At 38.8% G+C, this 24,487-nt stretch overlaps 1 protein-coding gene across 1 annotated transcript in view; it reads right to left on the bottom strand.

Moving 5' to 3' along the window:
* LOC134527632 (putative phospholipase B-like 2) overlaps window positions 1-24,487 on the bottom strand; it is a 68,574-nt gene that overhangs the window by 6,402 nt on the left and 37,685 nt on the right. Inside the window, exons 5-6 of the mRNA XM_063360487.1 lie at window positions 23,010-23,235; window positions 14,559-14,765 (exon numbers count right to left, since the gene is read on the bottom strand). Of these exons, the coding sequence (XP_063216557.1) occupies window positions 14,559-14,765; window positions 23,010-23,235 (433 nt within the window). The remainder of the gene's footprint in view (window positions 1-14,558; window positions 14,766-23,009; window positions 23,236-24,487) is intronic.

Raw genomic sequence — 24,487 nt, 5'->3', positions numbered from 1 at the left:
AAAGGTTTCGGCATATCAGGGAGCTAAATTTCTGTTTGTGGTTATCGAGAGACATCATCGGTACCAATCGTGGAATTGCATCAAATCAACGCGGAATTTCGCGGGAAAACAGCACGGGACTTGCAGGGATACTAAACATCAACAAGACAGGTTGCAGAACATCAAGACAGCTTGACACATCGCGGAATGCCGAACATCAAAACGGAACATCGTGGGACAACGTGTGATCTACGCCAGACAACGGCAAGTAAAAAAAAAAGAACCTAATGTTATTGTGTAGAGTGTAGACATTGGATAATCATGGTCTGTTTATTTTTTTGTAATAAGTTATGTATCTGTAAAGTTTTCTCTCAAAAATTAGTACTGAGTGTAGGAGGGGACAATCTGCTGGATTTTCATGAGAGTTCAGAAAATACCGATTACTCAGATCCGAATATTAGTGCGATGGAAACGAGAGATTTTTACCCTGAACTGTTGGACAACATGGAACATCTTCACAGCTATACTCAAACTGGAAGTATGGGGGAAAGGGCATGATGAGGGGGGGGGGGATCAGTTAATAATTAAAATGTTTAGAGCCATGACCAAGGAAATCACACAGCAATTTAAGCCAGAGATAAATAAAATAGAAAAAAAAGTGTAAATTGAATTGGTAAAAAAAAAAATTGAAAAGGGGCAAGCTGAACTGCGGATGGAATTTAAAAAAATAAAAAATGGCAAACTGAAATGTGAAAGTAAATTGCAAAAAACTCGTTAATGGTAAAACAAGTAGAGAGTAAGTTAAACGAGGTTAGATCAGAAATAAACGAACAGAATTCATCTTGTATACACAGAGTTGAATTATACGAAAAACAAAGTGAAAAGGTACTAATTAAGTCTGAAACATTTAAAAGCCAGACACACGATACAGAAACTGGAACCTATGGAAAATGAACAATTATTTGCCAAGAAAAGATTTTAGAAGTAATTGAGCTGGAAAGTAATGTAAATTATTCTGAAATTACGTGTCGGGTATCTGTCAGGGTAGACAGTGAAATATATAGTTAATTCTAATGTAAAATCTATCAAGGTTTGCATGAAACTTGTAAGGAAAGTGAGGTACGGTTCACGGGAAATCTGTATAATGAACAGACATCTAACGAAAAGAGACGCGAGGTGTGTGAGAGAAACGGTGCGTTCCCTTGTTTCACAGGCCTGGAATGCGCAAGTTGAAGGTCGTTCCACCCATCAACAGCTGTCAGAGAGTGAAAGGATGGTGGAGGGGGGGGGGGGGGGGAAATGGCTGCTGTCAGTCCAAGGTCACGCGGCCACAAAACAGACGTGCAGACAGGAACTACGAATGACGGAGCGCCAAAGGTAAACAAAGAGTGTTGCTGGCCGCATGGAGTGTTTCAGACACTCCCACCTGGCGAATTCGGTGTGACGATGTGGCAATGGCCATAAAATGATGGTTAAGAATAATGTTTATTTTGCTAATTTTTTAAATTGCATAGCTAACTTTTGTTACGATGGGTATTGTACACTATTTTTAGGTTCATTTTAATATGCCAGTAAGCAAACAAATTTTTTGACAAATGATTAGTAGATGGTATATATATATATATATATATATATATATATATATATATATATATATATAGTGTAAAATACTTATAACGTCACTCGATTTAACGGAAAACTCCTTAAAATGTCGACATTGCTTGATCTTGGTTGGTTTACTTTGTTTTCTATACAATAATACACACTATATAGCGTTACGCTCACTCTATTTAACGACAACAATACCTACGGAATTACAAACATTTGAGCAGTACGTACTTTCTTAGTTGCCGAAGTTGATAAGAACTGCAGCTTTGTACGTTCTTTAGTTTGCTGTTTTATTGTTTTATTATCTAGCACGTGTTTACTTCGACTGACCTACTGGAGATTCTAAGAAATTTTGTCTTTTGTTTTTGTATGACCATCTTGGACATGTTTACCTCGGTCACTAGACTTTTGTCAAGTTGTTACACGTTATCATTATCGCAGTTGCTTACAGAGTTTCGAACTGTAAACATGGCGAGTAAAGGAAAATCTTTGTGTATTGACGAAAATGTTTTATTAATACGCTCAATAGAGGCGGAAGAAAAGATCAATGATGTTGGAAGACGCTTTGGATTTAGCCGCTCTACCGTGTCTACAATATGGAAAAACAAAGAAAATATAACAGATTATATGCAATAAGTTTTGTTATTTGTATGAATATTAATGTTCGTGTGTAAAATGTGAACTATATTAGTAAATACATATTATTATAGGATAGTAAAGTTATATATTTTATTTATCTCCATTTAACGACCACACTCTATAACGCCGTAAAATGCTCAGTCCGTTAAGTGTCGTTATATAGAGTTTACACTGTGTGTCTGTGTATATATATATATATATATGTGTGTGTGTGTATATATACATATATGTGTGTGTGTATATATAAATGTATATATATATATATATATATATATATATATATATATATATATATATATATTGGTTAGCTGAGGTTGGCTACCAACCCAAAGGGAATTTAAATGAACGACCCTATATTCGGTTAGCTTGGGAGTTAGGTTGTTCAAGAGATAATTCAGAGATACTTTTCCAGTAAAGATAATTTTTATTATTAAAGTTATTTCATTAATTTTGATATTTTCAGATTTTGATATTTTCATTGAGCTTTGCTAGTCAAATGCCATTAATACAATGAAGTAAATTTGTGAACTGGACATTTTTGAGTGTTTCATAGTTTGTTTACATTTTTGTTTAGGGAGGAATTTCATATGTTGATTGATTGGAGGGGTCGGAGAAGTGATTGGGACTGATAAACCCAGTGCTTTTATTTTTCCAACCAATCAATCTATACTGTGGAATATCAATACGATATTTTACGATATTTACGATCCTTTTGTAATACAATAATTTTTTTCTTTATAAATTTCCTTCTTTGCTCTAAATTATCTATCAGTGTTTATATCATTTCTTAAATTATGAAAATTATTAATAATTAACCTAATACTGTTTTAAAAAGTTTGAAGAGTTTGTCAAATGACTGTAATGACGGTTTTTCTGGTTCTTTAGTCTTGTTAGGTGATTTTGTTTATTGTGTTCAGAAATGTTGAGGTATTATTGTACTAACCAAGCTGAATATTTTTTTCTACGATAGCTGCGGTTCATTTGGAGGTACCTATTGCGTCATTATTAGGCCAAGGTAACAAGGTTGTTGTACTCTCTGGCTAATGGTGGGCCGATTGCTGTTCTTCGTCGTTTTGATAGGCCGAGAGAGGGCCGTATTGTGTTCTCGTGTTCGTTGTTCTGTGGGCCAGGGTGCCAGGGATTCCTTTGTTGTGGTGTCGAATTAGAGGGTCTGAGATTCAAGTGTTTTTTGTCGATGATGTTTTTTGACTATTGAATTCAGACTGTTAGAAACTTTTTTATGTATGCAATTTTTGGTGTAGGCATGAATTTAAATTCTCACATTCAAATATGACATACTGAAATTTGCTTGAGAAAAATGAGAAGGCAGAAACATTTTGATTCTGACCATTGCTTTACATTGAGTTTTTTTTCCTAATGGTATTTCATTAAAGCTAGGCAACATTTTAAATGTGGTATTAACAGTTCAATTTGTTTTTTACTTATCAAATATCTTTGTTAATTTTTTTGCATTTCATTCAATGAGGAGAATTAATATTTTTAATTTATTTAATTTAATGTTTTAGTTACATTTATGACTTGTAATTATTTCATGTGTTGGCTGGTTGGGGTGCACACCAATATCTTGTCTTCCGTTCAGCTGGTTACAGCAGTGAAATACTTAACAAGTAAATTTATTTTTCAGATTGCAATTTTCATTGTTTAATAAATTTGATTCTGAATTGACTTTATGTGCACCATTTGCTCTGTATTGCAATCTAACAAGGGGTGGGCGCGAACTTTGGGTCACCAATTTTGACGTCCCTTTGCGAGAGTAAAGTTCTTCCCAATAGCAATCTATTCTGAAAAGGGGGGGGGGGGGGGGGGGGGGGGGAACCGATCGAAAAACGAGGTAAAGAATATGTATGCTTCTTAATGGTTTTATTTAAAATACCAAATGCAGCGTGGCATATGACATAGAGGTTATAGAGCGATTGTACAATAACATGGCGAATCGGGTTCGATCCCAGAATGTATACTTATTTCTTTTACTGCTGACGTTCAACTGTTAGGGTAAAGGTTAAATGAATAAGCAAAACACTTTAATTAATGCTCTAATTAATTAATTTTTCAAACACTTACCAAGATTTGACAATATTTACATGTCGCTGCCACTGTCATTTTCTTCAGATTTGGTGCACCCTTGCAGATGATACTTATCTTAAAAGAATTAAACTGTGCCGAAAATTACGGATTTTCTCAGCACCATCCTATGTTTCTATATACTCATACTTTTGAAATGTTCAGGGGCTCACATTTAATTTTATTTATTTTCTTAAACCCAACGAGGCTCTTATTATTCAAGCATTAGACAGACGATCCGCCCGCTGTTAGTGCTACAGCGCCACATTAGCAGCGTGTCGGTTTTCTCCGTCTGCCTTCATGTATGGTTTCAAGCGCCCGGCTCCAGCGCGGCATCTCTCGTTACATCCGGGTTCCCAATCACATCGCACCTCACGCAAAGCGCCTTGCATGCCACCCTGGCATCTTCACCCCCGCCCGCCCGGCTGATCTTATCTCGCCACGATGTCGGCATGACTTCCCTCACTTCTCCCCGCACCATAGTGGCACCCGCCATTTTGTCGCCAGCCCCCCCCCCCCCCGAAAAGACTCAGCGACCACTGTGGACCATGTACGACACCTGTCGGATGGTTCACGAACTAAAATAAGGACTCTGGTAGTTCTGGTTTCTGCCACCAGGAAGCACCAACTCGCGCCTCCTATAACTCTACTCTAACCCCCACCCCTCCCTCGTGGGACTCTCTGTAGCCCGCGTTGCGCCGCTCACCAGCGCAACACCCTCTCTGTTGGCCGAAGGTGGAACTATTCCTGGCTCTGGAACTGTCTGTGACTATGCGACCCACCATCTCACTTCAGGGAGTCTCTCAGCAACCTCACTGAAGGTCAGGTCAGCGTTCCTTGTTTGCAGTTTTTTTTTTGTGTCGGAAGTCTTTCTGAAGAAACCAAGATATGTAGTCCCGAGAGAGAAAAGTGAGCTATTTTCCCTATTTATTTTATTCCATATAATTGTGTGGTGTTCTAGAGAAATTTTCTGTTGTGTGGTCTTTCATCTGGTTGCCTATCGTACAGTGTTTTCTGAGGCATACCTAGAATGTAGCTTCTGGAACTTTACTCTCGATGCTAAACCCCTACATTTCAAACTTGTTCTACTCGTTTTGCCACTCCTGTTTATTCGTTAATTTCCTTGTTTTCTACCACGGCTAGTTTTGGTTTTTGGCAGCGAGGTTCTCCCGGTTTAGGAGATGGCAGAGCCTCTTTTCGCGCCAGCTATCTCCCTTTCTGGGCTGCCTCTCCCGTGTCTACTGCCGGACTCCTGAGATGCGCCCCTCCGCTACTGGCCGCGGCTGCCTGAGCACTGCTCTGAGGCCCGCTGAGCCCTCGCAGCGGCCGGCGCGCAGCAGCTAGTCCCAGAGGAGTGGGATACCTGTGTAATCTTTAAGAACTTTTTAAAATCAATTACGGACTCTCTTGCTTACAAAAATTATAGTCTTAGGACATTAAGCAAGGAAGTCGTAAAGTCAAATTTAAAATTTAATCTTTACTGCAACTGACCAGATTTGGTAGTTAATAAGTGTACTCAAATACATGATATTTTTTAATGTCATTTACTGGAACAATTGACCTAACTACAACGTGTTTGTTATCCTTCAAAGTAATTTGCAAAAATAAATTAATGTTTCAAAACCTAACTTATGAAAAGGTAACAGACATACCATGAGATTCCTGGTTGTTATTTACTGTTAGTTAATTTCTCCTTCCAGTTTTACGATCCACAAGTTGCTAACCTGATATCAGTCGACAGTCGGTAGCTGTAAATTATAGTTTGTTTCATTTCGTCCACCTCTGAGTTGTTCTAGATAATTTATAGTTTTATTTGCGTATTTTAAATAACAAGTATTTCCTGCAATTTTATAAAAAACGATATAAATATTTTCGTTTGGAAGTAGTGGGACCTAACATATGTTCTGTTCTCACCCCACACGTGGTATAAATGCGACAGTATTGCATGAACCATTTTTTTCTGTGTAAATATCTTAGTTCTCGGTATACGGCATTTGGTAGCAATAATTTCGTTTAAATGGATGAACGGAAAAGAAACACAAAGATGGCAACGTAAACTCGCATATAGTTAGATAGTGCAATGTTAGAGCGCCCGGCTGACTAGTTCAAACATCGTCACTGAAAAAAAAAAAAAAAAACATGTTACTACATTTTAAAATTATAGATGACTGGATTATACAAAGTGTTCTTTAAACACACGTTTATATATATGGATATTTTATTTGTTTATCTTATAGTTATAAATTTATCAATTATATAGTTCAGTCAATCGGATTGGTTATTTCATGTTATTTTTTACTTAAAATAAAATAAATTACGTTTGTTAGGAAATTAATGTCCATGAATTCACATATGTATTAAAAATACAACTTTATAACAGTATAACTATTTTAATACTTTATGCTATAATTTTTAAGTATTAACTGTTTAGTGAATATTAACCTGATGGGTCGCATTAAAAAAATTCTTGTCGAAAATCAGGTCCAAAGCCGGGTTTCAGAATATTTTCTTTTTCCCTTTTAGCTGAGTCGTTTCATTATATAGTTTACGCTTCCGCTCTGAAAATCGAATGATTCTATAGTTGACATAGCTACTCCGGCAGCGAATTATATCGATGGGTGCGGAACTACGTGTGATTCACGTTCAGCGATTTATTAAAAACTCAATTCGCTTGTATGTATTTATCACGTTCGGCAATATTTTAAAAAATTTCTATGTTTAATTTAGTGACCGAGTTTTGTATTATTAGTTTATTTGCAACATGAGAACACATGAATCTTCTTGCTATCGAGGGTAGAAGTTTACACATCACTGGCGAATAATGGAAGACTCGATCACTTTTTTTTTTAAAGAAACACAGAGGGAAGAAGATTTATATTAATTTTTTTTAAATTTTGGAATGTGAATCGTGGTTCTATAAGTGTTGCAGCATACCAAGCGGATTTCAACCACAGGTATACCAATTAAATGCACACAGAACTTTGAGAACCATCCGTTTTAAATAACTTACAAGAATAAAATTACAACGCGTATAATTCCATACAAATGGTCCATATTTTGTTAAGTAAAACTTTTTATTCCTCGTATTTTAAATAAATAAACTATTAATTTTTAAGTTAAAGATGAAAAAACCGAGAAAAATAAACAAAACGTACACACAGTGAGTTCGAACCCCTGTTTCCAGCGCCGTATTTTTAAGTTTTAACAGCTAGGGCACGATGTCTTAGCAATCCACACTGCAACGTTATAGGTGTACTAGATGCCCGACCCGGCTTAGCACGGCTATACTAATGAAAAAAAATTAAGCCACATCTCCCATTTACAGTAATGGTAAATAAAATAACAATTCAGTGAAAATTTATTACAATGCTGTATAATGTACCGGAGAGAAAATGAATAGCACCGATGGTTTCCCGACTCGTGCACGCAACGTACAACTGATGTACCCATACATCGCTACGGCAGTCTACAGGCAGATCACTCTTGCGCCGCTCATTATACATGCCCCTCCTTGTGGGTACGCCACTGCCGCGCGATGCCCGTTGCCATTGAGACGCAGAAGGCATGAACAATGCAAAATCCTGTTCTCATGCAAACAAAGTACCCACTGTTGCCTGGTTTTAACCACCCATGGGATCTAATTTGTGGAAAATGTCATCCTGCGTAACATAAGGAACATTACTGTGAAGTTTCAAGTCAGTAAAATATATATACTTGAAAAAAAGGGCAATTTTTGATATTTAAAGTACCCGCAAAATTTCAACGGTGATGAGGACTGCACTAATAATTAAATAGTCGTTGCCATAGAGACGAATGAAGCATCAACAAAGCAACAGCCTTTGCCATGGTGATTTCCTACCAAAAACTGGAAATTTTGATATATTACGCCCCCGAAACTCCCCTTGGGATCGGATTTCCGCAGAATCCGTTCTTAGTGAGCGTCTACATCCAAAAATGAGTACCTATGCTAAATTTCAAGTCAATCGGGTTTATAGTTTTAGAGATCTCGTGATGAGTGAGTCAGTGAGTGGTATTTTGCTTATATATATATGTGTATATATATATATATATATATATATATTGTTACGATTTACCGCGGATTCGTAAAGGATGGCCCAATTAAAGATTTTATTTCACACACAGTTTTATTTATTTCCACTACTTACGTTACTTACAAAAATCTTCTAAATTGGCAAATAAATAATTACACTATTACACTTAAAGAAAGGTCTATTCCCCAGTCACTTGTTCCACACACCTCGCTGGGCCGCACCTCTGGCGCAACTCTCGCCGCAGCACCCCTCGTAGGTCTCCGCCGCGGGACTCCGTCGCCGCACTCCGCCGCCGCACTCCGCCGCCGCCGACGCCCTTGCCTTCGCCGAGGATTCGCTCGACGCCTCGCTCGCAACTTCGCTCGGGATTCCGCCGCGCCCGTGACACTATCTCCCGGAACTGAACTCTTCGCCCTGGAACCTTCGTCCAAGGACTTCGCCACTCTGCCGCACCCGCGGCACTTTCGCCCGGAAATTCCGCCGCGGTAAAACTCCCGACTGAATAATCCGAACTGACTCTCAGACTGACTCGAAGGCCGGCCCTACCTCCTTGGGTTCCCGTCCAGAACAATCGGGCATGTCTCCGAGATATCGCGCGAACTTCGCCGTCGAAATGCCCAGAAACGCGTCGTGAGTCCTGTGGAAGGACGCGGCGGCTGCTCAAAGAACACCGATAAACGCAACAAGCATCGGGTTCCCACAAAACGCGCCGATAAACATGTCTTGAGTCCTTTTATGCCGCAGTGCGGCCTCTTTTAAGTAACTCGATCTGAGGCAGGTGCGCGCTGCGAAGGTCAGGATGTCGCGAGATATTATGACACGAGATACCAGGGAGAGGATGCGGGTGGAAAGGGGCGCAGACAGGCCGAACGAGCGCGGCGACGCCAAGCACTGCAGCCAAGCGCGATCGTATCATTATATATATATATATATATAATGGTTATTTTTTTTTCAACCTCCGATCGGCTGTAATAAAAAAACGGGAATGAATTGGGAAATTATTGTAATGACAAAAGAAACTTACATCTTTACTCTATTTTTCCACATAATCACCGTGCAGATCGAGGCATTTGTCGTACCGATGCACCAGCTTTCCAATACCCTCTGCATAAAATGATGCCTCCTGCCTATTCAGCCACGTTTTAACTGTGCTCTGCAGTTCATCATTGGTGTTGAAGCGTCGTCCTCCAAGCCACTTTTTCAACGTGGGGAAAAGGTGATAGTCACTCGGTGCCAAATCCGGACTGTAAGGAGGGTGATCAAACACTTCCCATCGAAATCTTTCAAGGAGTTGGACAACACCAGATGTCAGCATTCCTCTCCGCGTGTTGCGTATCGACTGTCTTAGCCGTCGTAGAGTCGTGCAGTATGCAGCAGCATTGATTGTTGTCCCTGGCTCCATGAAATCAACCAGTAGCACACCTTGGTGATCCCAGAACACTGTAGCCATCTGTTTCTTGGTGCTGAATGTCCGTTCGAACTTTTTCGGCTTGTTTGGAGAATAGGTGTGCATCCACTGTTGTGATTGAAGTTTTTTTTCTTCATTATCGAAATGAATCCATGTTTCATCACCTGTCACAATTTGAGTCAAAAAGTGTTCACCATCGAAAAACGACAAGGCTGATGCCATTCGCCGCTTCTTGTTGATGTCAGTCAACATCTTGGGTACCCATCGGGCACAGATTTTCCTGTATCCGATATTGTCTGTAACAATGGTGTATAGGGCTGACCTTGAAATAAGCGGAAATTGTTCAGACAGTTCTGAAATCGTGAATCGACGTCTCTCACGAACAACTGCATCAGCTCTCTGAACTGTTTCATCTGTTGCTACCGACTTCCTTCCTTGGCCACCTTCATCATGAACATCAATACGGCCTTCACGGAATTTCCGACACCACTCTCGCACAACGCCATCGCTCATAAAGTTTTCACCGTACACAACACTCATTCGGCGATGGATTTCTGCTGCAGTGTGCCCTTCTGCCTGTAAGAAACGGATGACTCCACGCAGCTCGCATTTCGCCATACAGTTTATCGTTGCAGCCATGTTGACATTCCCATAACCAAGCTTCAACCGAGGTGTGAGTTGGCCGATTCACATGGTTGGTGGAAGGTGGTAAACACTACGAGACGTGTCGATTCGTGTACGAGCGATTAGGGTATCGATTAATGGGCATTCCATGGAGAAATGAAACTGTAATCACACTGCAGGGCACTGTTAAAACGTGGCTGAATAGGCAGGAGGCATCATTTTATGCAGAGAGTATTGGAAAGCTGGTGCATCGGTACGACAAATGCCTCAATCTGCACGGTGATTATGTGGAAAAATAGAGTAAAGATGTACGTTTCTTTTGACATTAAAATAATTTCCCAATTCATTCCCGTTTTTTTATTACAGCCGATCGGAGGTTGAAAAAAAAATAACTCTCGTATATACAAGTCTTTGTCAGAATTGTAACGGGAGAGGAAAATTATTGATGGTCCGAAAAATGAAAATTAATTAAAAATAATGAAAATAATTCTAATAAAATAAAAAAAGAAAAAAATATTCAACACAGAGAGAGGAAAAAAAAACAATAGTTTAGGTTTGCGATTTAAAGTGATAAAAAGTAGGTATTTAAATACTAATTGAACTCTTATGAGGGTACTGATTGCTTCGTTGTTAATATCACACGGGTGTTTTTTACTTGTATGGGAAAATTAAGAATGATAAGGCATCTAGTGCGTGGCAACAATGTTAATAGGCAATAGGAAATAAACTTCTAGCGCCTGAGGCATTGTCAACACACACTTCGTACGTGTACTGCATGTTGTATCTAAACCCCTCCAACGCATTTGATTCTAAATTTGACTTTTAGTAAGGATACCTTATGTTATTGATAATATAATAAAGCCTATAGCCTTCCTCGTTAAATGTACTATCCAACACTGAAAGAATCTTTCAAATCGGACCAGTGGTTCCTGAGATTAGCGCGTTCAAACAAACAAACAAACAAACATACTCTTCAGCTTTATAATAGATGCAAAGGTGGATATTTGGGCCAGGGGTTGTTATTTGGGCCCCCACTGTATCTAGACATACAGGCCACGAATTCTAGCGGTGAACGCTGGAACTACTAAAGCATGAAGCCAAACAGCACTGGCGAGCGCGCCAGTGTAGTACCAGTCATGGTTAGTGTTGCGTGAGACTGTGAAATTTTTGTTCCTGAGCAAAACTTTGAAAGGTAAGTGTTGACATCATTGCTATTCTAGCTTCTTTGTTGTATTCGGTAAATACATGGTAAAGTGTGTGTTTAGTATGTTCTAAGGATTCCGTATCACATCAGGTATTGTCATAACATTAGTAAATATACTCGTAGCAAAATTTTATTTTCCAAGATAGCTAAGATGGATATATGGGCCCCTTGCAGTGCTGGTTATATGGGCCCCATAATCTTAGGGGCCCATATTACAACCACTACAACGTTATGTTACGTTTTATGTTGCAGATGCCCCGAAAACTCCTGGTACCCCCTAAAAAGGGTAAAAGGCAGACGTGGAATAAAGAAGACATGTCGAAAGCCGTATCAGCAGTTAAAGAAAAGAAAATGGGTTTAAAAAAAGCCGCCAAAACTTTTTCCGTGCCACGATCTACTTTACAAAGACTATGTCGTGTTGAGAAACCTATTCAAGAAGTTGTGAACATGAAAATAGGACGGCCTTCAATAATCCCTCCAGCCCCTGAAAAGGAGTTAGTAACATATATTTTGATCATGGAGGCGAAATTTCACGGCCTTACAAGAAACGATGTGCGCCGGATGGCCTATCAGCTGTGCGTCAGAAATAACATAGCACACCCATTTACGAATGGCGAAACTGCAGGACGTGCCTGGTTTGACCATTTCATGTCGCGCCACAAAGAGTCAATATCTATTTTGAAACCTTCAGCAACTTCTTCCGCTAGGGCCAATGGCTTCAACAGGGAAGCTGTAAACGCATTTTACGATCTCTTGGAAGCTGAATTCCAGATAAACAACTACAGTGCCGAGAGAGTGTTCAACGTAGATGAGTCCGGCATTAGTGTTGTGCAAAGTAAGGTATCTGAAGTTGTATGTCTCCGAGGCAAAAGGCAGGTAGGAGCCCTAACAGCTGCAGAACGAGGGTCACTAGTAACTTGCATTTTGAGCATGAATGCTTCTGAGCTTCATATCCCACCTATGCTAATTTTTCCAAGGAAAAATATAACAGAAACACTAATGAAAGGTGCTCCGCCAGGCTCCATTGGAAGGTGCCATCATTCAGGTTGGATTCAAACCAACCTATTCACTGATTGGTTTAACCACTTTTTGTCAAAAGTAAAACCAACGGCAGATGAACCAATTTTGCTAATTCTAGATGGTCATCACACTCATACTAAGAACATTGATGTCATTGAACTATCTCGTGCAAACCACGTAACGATCGTTAGCCTGCCTCCTCACACTACACACACGTTACAGCCTCTCGACTGAAGCTTTGTGGGTCCTTTGAATTACTACTACAGTGAAAATATTAGGCAGTGGCAGTTACACAACAACAGACCTCTAGGACCATATGACATTGCTGAGCTATTGGGGAACGCTTTTCTCAAGTGTCAAACAGGTAAAATAGCTGCTAGTGGGTTTTCTGTAACCGGGATTTTCCCTTTCAATCGCCACTTGTTCAGTAATGTTGACTTCGCTCCTTCAGAAGAAGCTAATGTAGAGGACATCAGCCTTGAAGTTCTAAAAGCGTGTAAACGGCGAACATCCCACAAAAAAACACAACAGTCTACTTCTAGATATTCTACGGCTGCCATTGCTACATCCACTTCCGGGCCTGCTGCATCCACTTCCGGGTCTGCATCCACTTCTGGGCCTGCTCCTAAGAACCTAACTCCATCTGCGAAAGACTTGGTAGAAGCTGACCCTTCCGGGTGTTCTTCTTCGAAGCGTTCTGGTCATGTATCACCTCAAGACATCGTGCCTATTCCACGACCAAAAAAGAGAATGAAAAACAAAGGCCCGAAACCTATGAAATGTGCAGTAATTACATCATCACCTTATAAACTTGCATTAGAAGGAGCAGAGCAAAAAAGGAATGAAAAATTAACAACAGCTAATGAAGCGCGACAAAGAAGAAAAACACAGGAAAAGAAACTGTCAATACAAAACCAAAGTAAAAAAAAAGGGTTAAAAAGGAGGTTGTGTTTTGTAGAATCATTAGATGAAAAAAAAAACCAAGATGATGATTTCGACTCAGGAGAATCTGGCATGGAAACTGAAGTAGGAAATTTTGCCCCCGACGATGGAGATGCAGTCTGTATTTTCTGTGAACAGGTATTTTCTAAAGACTGTAGCGGTGAACTGTGGGTACAGTGTATGATTTGCGAAATGTGGGCTCACAACGGGGCTGACAGAGATGTGTATATCTGTGACTTCTGTAAATAGCAGTCAAGATATCTTAATTTTTATGTTCAAATAACATTTTTTAACAGACTTTTCTAATCAGACGATCTTGAATTAGGTTTATTTTGTTATTAACAATTTAAAAAACAAAGTAGTTTTTATAAATTTCAGTTTTTAACTAGTTCATAGATTAGTTGATATGTTTGCATCCTAATCCAATAGTTTATATGTTTGAAAAAGCAAAATATCTTTTAATATACAACTTTTTCCAAGCAGCTACTATAACTCTTTGTGTTTTTATACTATTTCAAAAATTAATACAATACATAAAAACTGTAATAAATTTTTTTGTGATATTTTAATGATTTTTTATTGATAAAACCCAGGGGCCCACATTACCAGCATAAAAAAAAAATTTTTAAAAAAATGCAGACTTTTGGTATAAAATTTTTAGTAGTTTATGTGTGTGTAAAAACAAGTCCTTATACTTTAAAATCAATAGTAAACAAAGCAAGGAAGTTTTTTTATTAATTTCAGGTAAAAATAGTAAAAAATAAAAAAACTATATTCAAAAAACAAAGTGGGGGCCCAAATATCCACCTTTGCCTCTATTAGTATAGATAAGTCGTAACACGTTTTTCAATAGGCTATTTCTCGGAAACAATTGATGGTTGGGTTATTTTTTCTCCTTCACAGGGTAGATTGCTGTTGGGAAGCACTTTACTCTCGCAAAAGGTATATCCGAATCGGTGACCCTGTAAGTCGGTCGTGCAGGTGGCAGCGGGCAGCTCACCTCGACGTAGCCCGGTATCTGCTCGAGCACCCACAGCAAGCCCTTCTTCTGCTGGGCGGGCGGCTGGAAGGGCCAGAAGCGCTTGTAGTCCACGACCATCCACTGGTTGTTGTAGGTGCCGCTGTTGTACATGCCGAAGGTCTTGGTCCAGCTGCGGCCCGAGTGCGCCAGCCGGTTGGCGACCATCGTGCGCACGAACTCCAGCACCTGCGGCACGAACACGACTACAGACTAGCTCATTTCACCAGAAAACAACAACAGATTTCCTTTGTTTAGCCACAGTCAAGATTAGGCCGCAGTCAATGTTGCTGTACGTCCGGATGTCTCAGACCCAGTGCTGGACGGAAGTTATGAAAAAAAAATATACTAAATATAAATACTACTGTGTGAGAGGCCACGTCGCATATGACTATTTATGTAAGCCCTTATGTCAGCGTGTTAGCGTCAATAGTAATGCATGTTTTTTTAATACATGTGTTCAAGTCCGAAAATGTAATTTCATTTTGTGGTTAGCTCCTCTCCTACTCGATACATCTGAAATCAGCTTGGTGCAGACTGTCCGCGTCACCGCACGTATCGCACAGTCTGATGTCCACTGAGAAGTCAAAAGTCGCTCGGTCCCGTGCCTCGCGGCTCCCGGGCTCGGTGGGTCCCCTCTTCGGCCCGGCGCCATTCCCGGACAAACTGTGCGTTTTGCGGTCTTTACACCAAGATGGATTTTCGTCTTAGAATCTTCCGCGCCACCAGAAAACGTAGAAACCTCGCATTTTATTTGGATCAGATATAAATATAAAAAAAAAACTTTATTTCTGGCAAATATTTTTTACAGAAATTCCCCCCCCCCCTTTTTTTTTTTAGCAACAATTCCTGTAACCACCACTGCCAGACCGTCCTCTATTCATGGCCGTCATAGGGACCAATCACAGATATCTTTCAGCGGCTCTATATGAATGCGTGACGAATCAGAGGCCTTCACAAGTTGCCAATATTTCCGAAAGAACTTGCATCCCGCCCTCCAACCCAAAAGTTTGGGGTTCATCTGAAATAACACGCACAGAGTCGGTTTCTCACCCTGCAGTCCCGGACGACTGCATGGCGGGTCAGTGATTCAGTTGTCAGTGTTTCGAGATTTTTTCTTTAGTTTCTTTCAGATAGAGTGTCTGTTGGCAAACGAATTACATAAAAGTTGTACGTTAGCATTAGACCCGGCCAAATAAGGCAATGGCTCTCTTGCAGACAGCTGCCGCAAGAAACTGCTGCGCGTCAAGGACATACGTCGTTGCAGTCCAATGTGAGGTCAAATTTTTTTCTCAATAAATTACCTCAATTAACTTAATTGTGATTGTTTCTTTTACATATATACATAAACATGTGTAATTTAACATGTAAGCTATTGCAATCGAAAATCTGAATCCATGTGTTTTAAACGAGTCTGTAGGACATTTAACATAAGCTGTCTATGCACATTTGAGTAGGTAAATTTACATAACAACATTTACTTTTTTAAAATCAGAGTACAAAATCGTTAATTACTAGCTATATATTTCATGTAACATTTTCACAGTTTAGACTTCAATTTTCTGTGTACACTATCAAGGCATTTCAGTTTAATCATTGCCTCACATCAAAGGTCAGGAGCTTTCTATCCTTTGGTCTGGGCTAGAAATTATTGGTTCACACAGATACTCCCAGTTTATACCGTAACTAACACAGGGTCGTCTTTAGTGTGCTAAAAGAGCTTTGGACTAACCATGAAATTAAATAATAATTATATGCACTTCAAGTATAATTTTATACTAAACTAATTGTGTCTCTACAAATAATTAAATAGTTGTGACAAGAAAATGAATCAATCTAGCAGAAGAATAAGCTTATGGTGATGTGGCCTCGTAAATTACATTAGGTTAAAAACCATATGAAAATGCAAAATGGTATTCAAATTATAACGAAGGGCAAGCATTTTTCACGACAAAATCTAACTGGTCCGCAAAGGAAGACATTGCCTTTTTTGGCTATGTCATTAAGGACGTGTTTGCTTTCACATTCAACCAATCATAAAACACAGGCGAATATACAGTGTTTTTAACACACTACTTGTATACAAATACTTACATGTAAAAATATATGATTATAACAATAACGCGTGTAGTGTTACATTACTGGCAAATCTTTGCCTCATTTAATTTGCAATATTAAACTAAATCCATTCCACTACTTCGGAACTGTAGCAAAAACCTGGAACATAAGTTTATTGATGAGTATCAACAATGGAAAAACACGTCTAGTTTTTCAATGACTAGCAGATAAAGAGATAAGCTCTATCTCAACTGACATTTGTGGACCTTTGGAACTATGTTTGTTGTCTGCGAGATACTGCATTGATTGTTTACAGCAAAGCTGATAGACCAAGTTTGTAACCATAACACGAGTGAAAAATCAATATAATTGTGCGACAAGATGAACTCTGAACATTACCAAGTATTTACTTATAATATCGGCTGAATATCATTATTGTCAGCCAACCTATCATCGTATAATAATCCAGCCGTGGCTGTAGTGTATCTAGCATGTCTGCGTTTCGTGATTGGTTGAGTTTCTTTCAGGCACACGTATCAAAACCAATCAGTGTGAAAGCAAAAGCGTCCTGAATGGCCTGGCTAAGTACGACATTCTCTTGCAGACGGCCGCCAATCACAAGGACGAAACACCTGGCTCAGACATGCTTGATTGCCGTCTAATCAGCGATCAGATTTTTTTCCTCGGTAAAGTACCTGCCCCTAGACTTAAGTCTTGGACAGCAAACTCTCGCGATAGCAAAAAGTACACGATTGATACTCTGAAAGATACGACATACGATAACAAAGGCGATAACGAAAAGTGATTGCTTTGGCGGTTATTGACGATATGAAACGAGTGTAGTGACGATAACGTCAATGAAGATAAAGTTGTTTGCACTCGTGACACGATGCGTGCAATATACGTGAGTGGATGATTATATTTTATGATAGTTTACGTTCATAAATTTACCAAGCTTTGGCCGAGAGCCAATATTATGTTGCTGGGCTGTCACCATAAATTTCATTTTGTTTCTTAAACCTTAAATAAAAATACACTCTTTTATATGCAACACATCGCTGCTACTGAGTCGTTTTCTAAGCAGCTATCATTAATTAAAAATACCATTAACAGTTTGTAATAAAAATCCAATAAACTGTGGTTGTATAAACACGTCGCCCCACTTCAATAACTGTATCGCAAATGCAGAATTTTTAAAATTTTAAAGGCTAGGTAAACTAATTTTTTTTTCTGTAATAAACTCACACAATCCCATGAAGTATCCAGTACCATTACCTTTAAACCTAGAATGTTTTTGGTTCAGTAATCCATTCATTATTTCTATTTTGTACGTCACAGAAACGTTAAAATTTTAACTTTGGCACTTAAATTATTTTGTACAATTTAAGCCACTAAAAAGTCAACAAGTTAAATAGGTTTAACGAAAACATAAAATAATGAATGGACCGAAACATGACGCACCTCTTTAATTTGTCCTTGATACGGGTCTCACGACCTTACACTAACTGTGGCCACAGACCACATCCAAGCTGCGCATTAGAACATTTGCAAGTCCATAATTGATTGGCTTTTTACCAGCACAAATATCGAACTGACTCGGCTGGTGCATTGTCGAGGTTATGAACTACAATAGTACTGCGTAATGCCACATTTCAATGCAGTAAGTGCTTTATATTTCTTTACTATTGTATTTAAATATTTAATTCATGAAAATAATAATTAACAAATAATATAGGCTATTTAACCAAAACATGCTCCTGTTTGAGTGATATTTATAAAAAACGCATGATCTTCTTGTAGACATATTTTTTTTTAAATATTTCTTCTAAGTCAAATATTAAGAAAATGTCATTCTCATGCGCAGAAGTCAAGAATAGGTCTGTATCGAATCCCTAAAAACAGACGACGATAAGAAGCATGGAGCTAGGAATTTTCAGGAGACGGCATGCTGAGGCGTAGTTTAAGTCACTTTCTTACCCCGTCATAGTCGTACTGTAACGCCCAGAAGATTACGGAAATGGTGTTTCACCATGTCTGACGATGGTTAGTAAGTATGAATTAGAATATCTAACGTTAAACACAGTAACTTCTGTAAAATACAGTCATTTAATACATTCTTTCAAAAAACAATGCAGAGGTTTTCGGCTTCCAACCAACACGGCGTATTCCAAGAAATAAGAAAAAAAGCCTTACCCCGCATGATTACCATGTAATCATGCAGACGTGGCCACCCCTGGTAATTAGTTAGGGAGTGGGAGTGCGCAATTTTTGCAATTTTAATAATTGAAATCAAAATGAGAACAACCGCACTCCTTCTGGATTGCAATGCATTGGTGGCTATAGCGAAGTTTAACTCTAATTTTTAATATTTTAATAAACTAATACACACTTTATAATGGCCAATAAAATCTTCTAGTATAAGCCTTTATTCAATTTTTAATGTGTTTGTAAACTCATACACGCTTCATGATGGCAGAAAATGTCTAGTATGAGCTTCAACTTCAGAACAGACACCCGCACCATAGAATTAAACCGCGTTCACAATTAAAAGAAATAAAAAATAAAGTGTGCTAATCTTTCAGCACTCGTCAGTGATTTGTAAATATCTAACCTCGGTATCGAGCCATTTCATGTGTTCTCATGTTGCAAATACACTTATAATATGCGTTACTTGCGTTATTGCGTTTCTTTCCGACCATAGAAAAACCACATGGAAATGCGACGCGCTGTTCAATGCCGAGCGTGATAAATATTCGCTTTTGAAATATGTACTTTGTACATCCGCCACTTGAATTCGCAGCCTGGCTGCCTGAATCGTAGACATTGATTGCCACCATCACGCACAAATGGCAGCACGAAACAGCACGAAACACAAGGCAAATTCTAAACTATAAGAAACGACTCCGATAGTAGCGAATAAGACTTGAAAAAAAATTACTTAACCCCGGCTTTGGACCTGATTTTCGACAATGTATTTTACTAAACTACTGCCCATCTGGTTGAAATTGATTAACTATGAATACTATAAATTTTCCGCACATATTATATAACTATAAATTATATTATAAAAAAAGTATTAAAGGATAGTTATATTACTATAAAGTTTTAGTTTAAGAATACCTAAGCTAATTCAACGACATTATTTTCCTAATAAACTCATTTAATTTTATTCTATTTTAAATAAAAATAAAGGATATAGGCCTGCCTAGTATAAAATAATCAAAAGTATTAATCTATGTACTTAATAATATTATTGCAATAAAATAAACAAATAACATGTAATCATATATTTGCTTAAAGCACAATTTGTATTGATCAATAATCTGTTATTAAAAGGGTAAATAAAAAAAACGTTTATCTATGACAATATTTTAACCACGTCAAAAACTACCCATTGAGCACATCAACCGCGCGTCAAAATGCGCTATAGGGACAATATTGGGGATTTGAGAAGGAGACTAAATTATATTATCGATAATGTAATGCAAGTTTTATTAATATTTCCAAACTTGGGATTGAAATTAACAGTAAGATTTCAATTGTGAACCTATTTCGCACAGATCGTGTGCACTGTTTCTTGATGTGTAACATCATAGCTCTCGGTATAAGGAAGTCGCAAGGAACAGTAATGTGTAACAATGGTGCTGCCATCTGTGGTGGATGGCGCGAATCAAAGTTCACAAAGTCAATGGGAAACTTATAGTATTTATCGGTTTAGTGAATTTTAACAGGATGCGCATTATTTTAATAAAATTCCTTGTTGAAAATCTGGTCCAAAGCCGGGGTTTAGAATTTTTTTTTTTTAAGTCTTTTCTATTTTATCGGAGCCGTTACCTTATATACAGTAGAACCTCGCATATCCGACCTTCCCACAACCGACTCCTCCCGATATCCGACCTAGTGTCCGACTGTCGGTGATTCACACGCGCTTCCGGTTGGTAAGCCTGTTAGGCTTGAATGAGTGACTCATCTACGATATGCTTTGTTTTCGTATCAAAAACTGTCAGTTCAGCCGTGAATCTTGATGTGTAATGTTCTCTGACTATAATCTTGTACAGTTCTGTGTTTGTTAACGTCAATACTGTTTGTGTTTTTCCCCATTATTTATTCACGACTACAGAATTTAAAGTGTGCAATACGTAGTGCTTTACGTGTGTGACAATGGCAACTCAAAAACGTAAACGTGTTTGTGTTTCTCTGCAACAAAAACTTGAGATTTTACAACGATTGGACCATGGAGAGTCTGTTATTAAATTAGCTTCTGAGTTGGGTGAAGGGGTGACTACGATAAAAGATTGAAAAAAAAAAAACCCGTAAAGATCTGGAAACGTACTCAACAACAGTTGAGACAGAAGATGCCTTAAAAAGTAGAAAAATGTTGAAAAAACCAAAACTTGAACTTGTCGATGAAGCATTATGGGTTTGGTTTTGTCAGGAAAGGCGCAAGGGAATACCATTGTCAGGCCCCATCGTAAAGGAAAAAGCCATAAAATTGCATGAAAAGCTGGGAGGTGATCTAGAAAAATTTAGCGCTAGCGAAGGGTGGCTACATAAATGGAAGTTGCGTCATGGCATACGACATCTTATTATTGCGGGGGAAAAACTCTCAGCTGATGATAATGATGCTACAGAATTTGTAGCAGCATTTGAGAAGTTGGTCACAGAACAGAAACTTGTACCCGAACAAGTGTACAATGTAGATGAAACAGGCCTAAATTACAAAATGCTTCCAAAAACCACTCTAGCTGCTAAAAATGAACCTGTGTTAGGAACAAAGCTGGCTAAAGACAGGCTCACAATTGCAACTTGTAGCAATGCCACGGGAAGCCACAAAATGCCGCTGTTCGTCATAGGAAAATCTAAGAAACCAAGAGCGTTCAAAAATCTAAACATGGCAACACTTCCAGTTTTCTATCGGAATCAATCATCTGCTTGGATGGATGGCGATTTATTTAAGGAGTGGTTTTTTTGGCGAATTTGTCCCCGCAGTAAAAAAAATATTTAAAGTCTAAAAACTTACCTGCTCGTGCTGTTTTGCTGTTAGATAACGCTCCTAGTCACCCCTCTGAATGTGAATTAAATAAAGGAAACATCAAGGCTTTATTTTTACCGCCCCATGTTACACCTTTAATACAACCTATGGATAAGGGCTTCATCGAGTTGTTAAAGAGAAGATACAGAAGAAAATATGTCGGCTCTCTGCTGGACAAAACAGAAGAAGGAGGTAACCTTTTTGAGGCGATGAAAAGTTTCAACATAAAAGACGCAATCTACACCGTTGCTGCAGCTTGGGACGAAATTAATCAAACTACCCTTCAGAAGGCTTGGAAAAAGATTTGGCCATCATTGAAACAAAAGAACCTGAGACAGAAGCACAAGTTGAGACAGACAACACAGAAGTATTACAAAATTTACAAGTGTTTCAGCATGATCTCCAGATGAATGATGTAGAAGAGTGGTTTGTTGAAGCTGATGTTTCGGAAGACACCAATGAAGAACTAAATGACGACGAATTTATCACTGTTGTGCAGAACAAAGCCGTGGAAGAAGATATCGACTCGGATGAAGACGAAACCACCGGTGACAACGTAGTGAGTCATTCTGCTGCTAAGGACGCCTTCGAAGTTGCGCTGAAATACATTGAGCAACATCCAAATGCAAACCCAATGGACGTATTGTGGGCAAAAAAGTGGAGGGACACTTCTGCAAAGTCAAGATTGACAAAATTAAAACAAAAGTCCATTACTGAATTCTTTAAATAAGGTATGCTTAGATTTTATTGATCTCATTTAATTTAAAAACAGTAAATGTTTGAAATATATACAGCAACATTTTTATAAGTACATACTTTACAATAAAGTTGTATTACAGTACGATATAGCTGTTTTTCTATCTGAGAAAGTCGTTTTTTTTTGCTCCTCCCGATATCCAACCTTTTGGCCGTTCCGACCATGGCCTGGTCCCGTCATGGTCGGATATGCGAGGTTCTACTGTAGTTTAAAATTTCACTCTGCAAATCGAATGATTCGATAGTCGACGTAGTTGCTCCGACAACGAATTCTAGCGGCGCGTGCTGATATTACGTGTCATTCGCGTTAAGAGAAATGCAGTTGAAAAAGACAATTTACGTAAATATATATTTATAATACTCTGCTTTAGTATAAAGAATTGTACTTTAAATTTAGTTTCTGTGTTCGTTTTATAAGGGTATTTGAAACACTATAACACAGGAATTTTCTCGTTACCGAGGTTAAAAGTCACACTTCTCTGGCGAGTCCTGAAATACTCGTTCACGTGGTTTTTTTTTTTTTTTTTTTTTTTTTAACCCAACCCACGACCTCGACGCTAAACCGACCGTGGTCCAGGGCTACCGACCTGGCCCTCGGGCCGCACGAACTGCCAGCGCGTGGAGTCGCTGTTGCCGATGGTGGTCTCCTGCGTGACCAGCCCCGCCGACGTGACGTAGAAGTCGTCGTTGGACAGGATGACGCCCGGGTAGGAGGAGAAGGAGATGCTGCGGCCGGGCACCACCTCCCCGGAGCCGTTCACCGCGCGGTAGCCGAAGTCGTACTTCTTCAGCACGCGCAGCATGGACTGCAGGCTGTCGGTCAGTGGCACAGTCATTTACAATAACGGCCCGCTGGTACCTTGTCTCAAAATAATAGTACATCGGCACATAGTCATAGTACACTGACACAAATAATTGTATACTCGTACTAATAATGGTACATTGTCTCACTATAACGGTACATTGGTACATGATTATGGTATACTGACCAAAATAATGGCACATTGTCTAAAATAATGGCACATTGTCACATAATTATGGTACACCGACACAAATATTTTTGTATACTGGCACAAAGAAAATGTACAATCACATAATTATGATGTAGTGACAAAATAATACAGCAACACTAAGTAATTGTATGCCAGCACAAAATATTGTTACCATGGACAAAATAATGGTATATTGTTGCAATGAAATGATACATTAGCCAAAATAATGGTACATTCGCACAATACAATGGTCCAATCTACACTTCTGAGCCCCATGTAAATGTACGTCACTGTAAAGTAAAATACTCTCTTTCCAAACTTGTACTGATGGGAGTGAGTTCCAAATCCAAATATGAGAAATAAAGGTATTTTTCATGTTTAAACTTCTTATGTTATTGACGTTGTTTGATTTTTTATGTATTTAATAGTGTTGTAGTGCAAATAAAAGATGATATAATGAGATCTGAAGAAGTTTTAATGTACAAGTTGGATTGTGTTGCTACGATTATGTTCAATAAAACAAATATATTTTTTCCAAGGTCACCTTTTACGGTATTCATCCCCGATGCTGGTTGGCCAAGCGATTCGGCATGTGTCTGTAGGCAAGGTTGACGTTGGCCAAACCAATTCGTTCTTGCGCCGCCCAGCGCGAGCTCTACCGCCATGTCCGCTCTACATTACAGTCCATACACCATCAGGGGAACTGTAGAGTGTAGCCTAGAAATGATAGCGTCCCTGAAGTTCAAGGGGCCCGCATACTCAGAAGAGAATTCGTGTTAGTGAGGCGGGATTGTGAGTGCGACGCTTGCTGGTGCTTCCAGCGCGGTATCGCCTCTAAGTGCAAGGCTATAGCGGAGAAATTAAAGTAAAGGTGAAATGCAAGTTCCTTTGAGTGCTTTTAAGAACCTGTACTGGATGTTTCATGTCTATAAAAAAATATTTTAAAACACGCGTTTCAGTAATGTTCACTTTTATAAAATACAGTTTAAAAATTAGATTTGCCCTCGGCGTATTCTTAAAAGCTTTTTGTGAACAGACACCACTGGAATATGTTGAGCAATTTTCTGTTCGCG

The sequence above is a fragment of the Bacillus rossius genome, chromosome 1 (genome assembly GCF_032445375.1).
Source record: "Bacillus rossius redtenbacheri isolate Brsri chromosome 1, Brsri_v3, whole genome shotgun sequence".
NCBI lineage: Eukaryota > Metazoa > Arthropoda > Insecta > Phasmatodea > Bacillidae > Bacillus > Bacillus rossius.
Note: the sequence above shows the minus strand (reverse complement) of the source record. Positions and strands in the feature narration are given on the sequence as shown.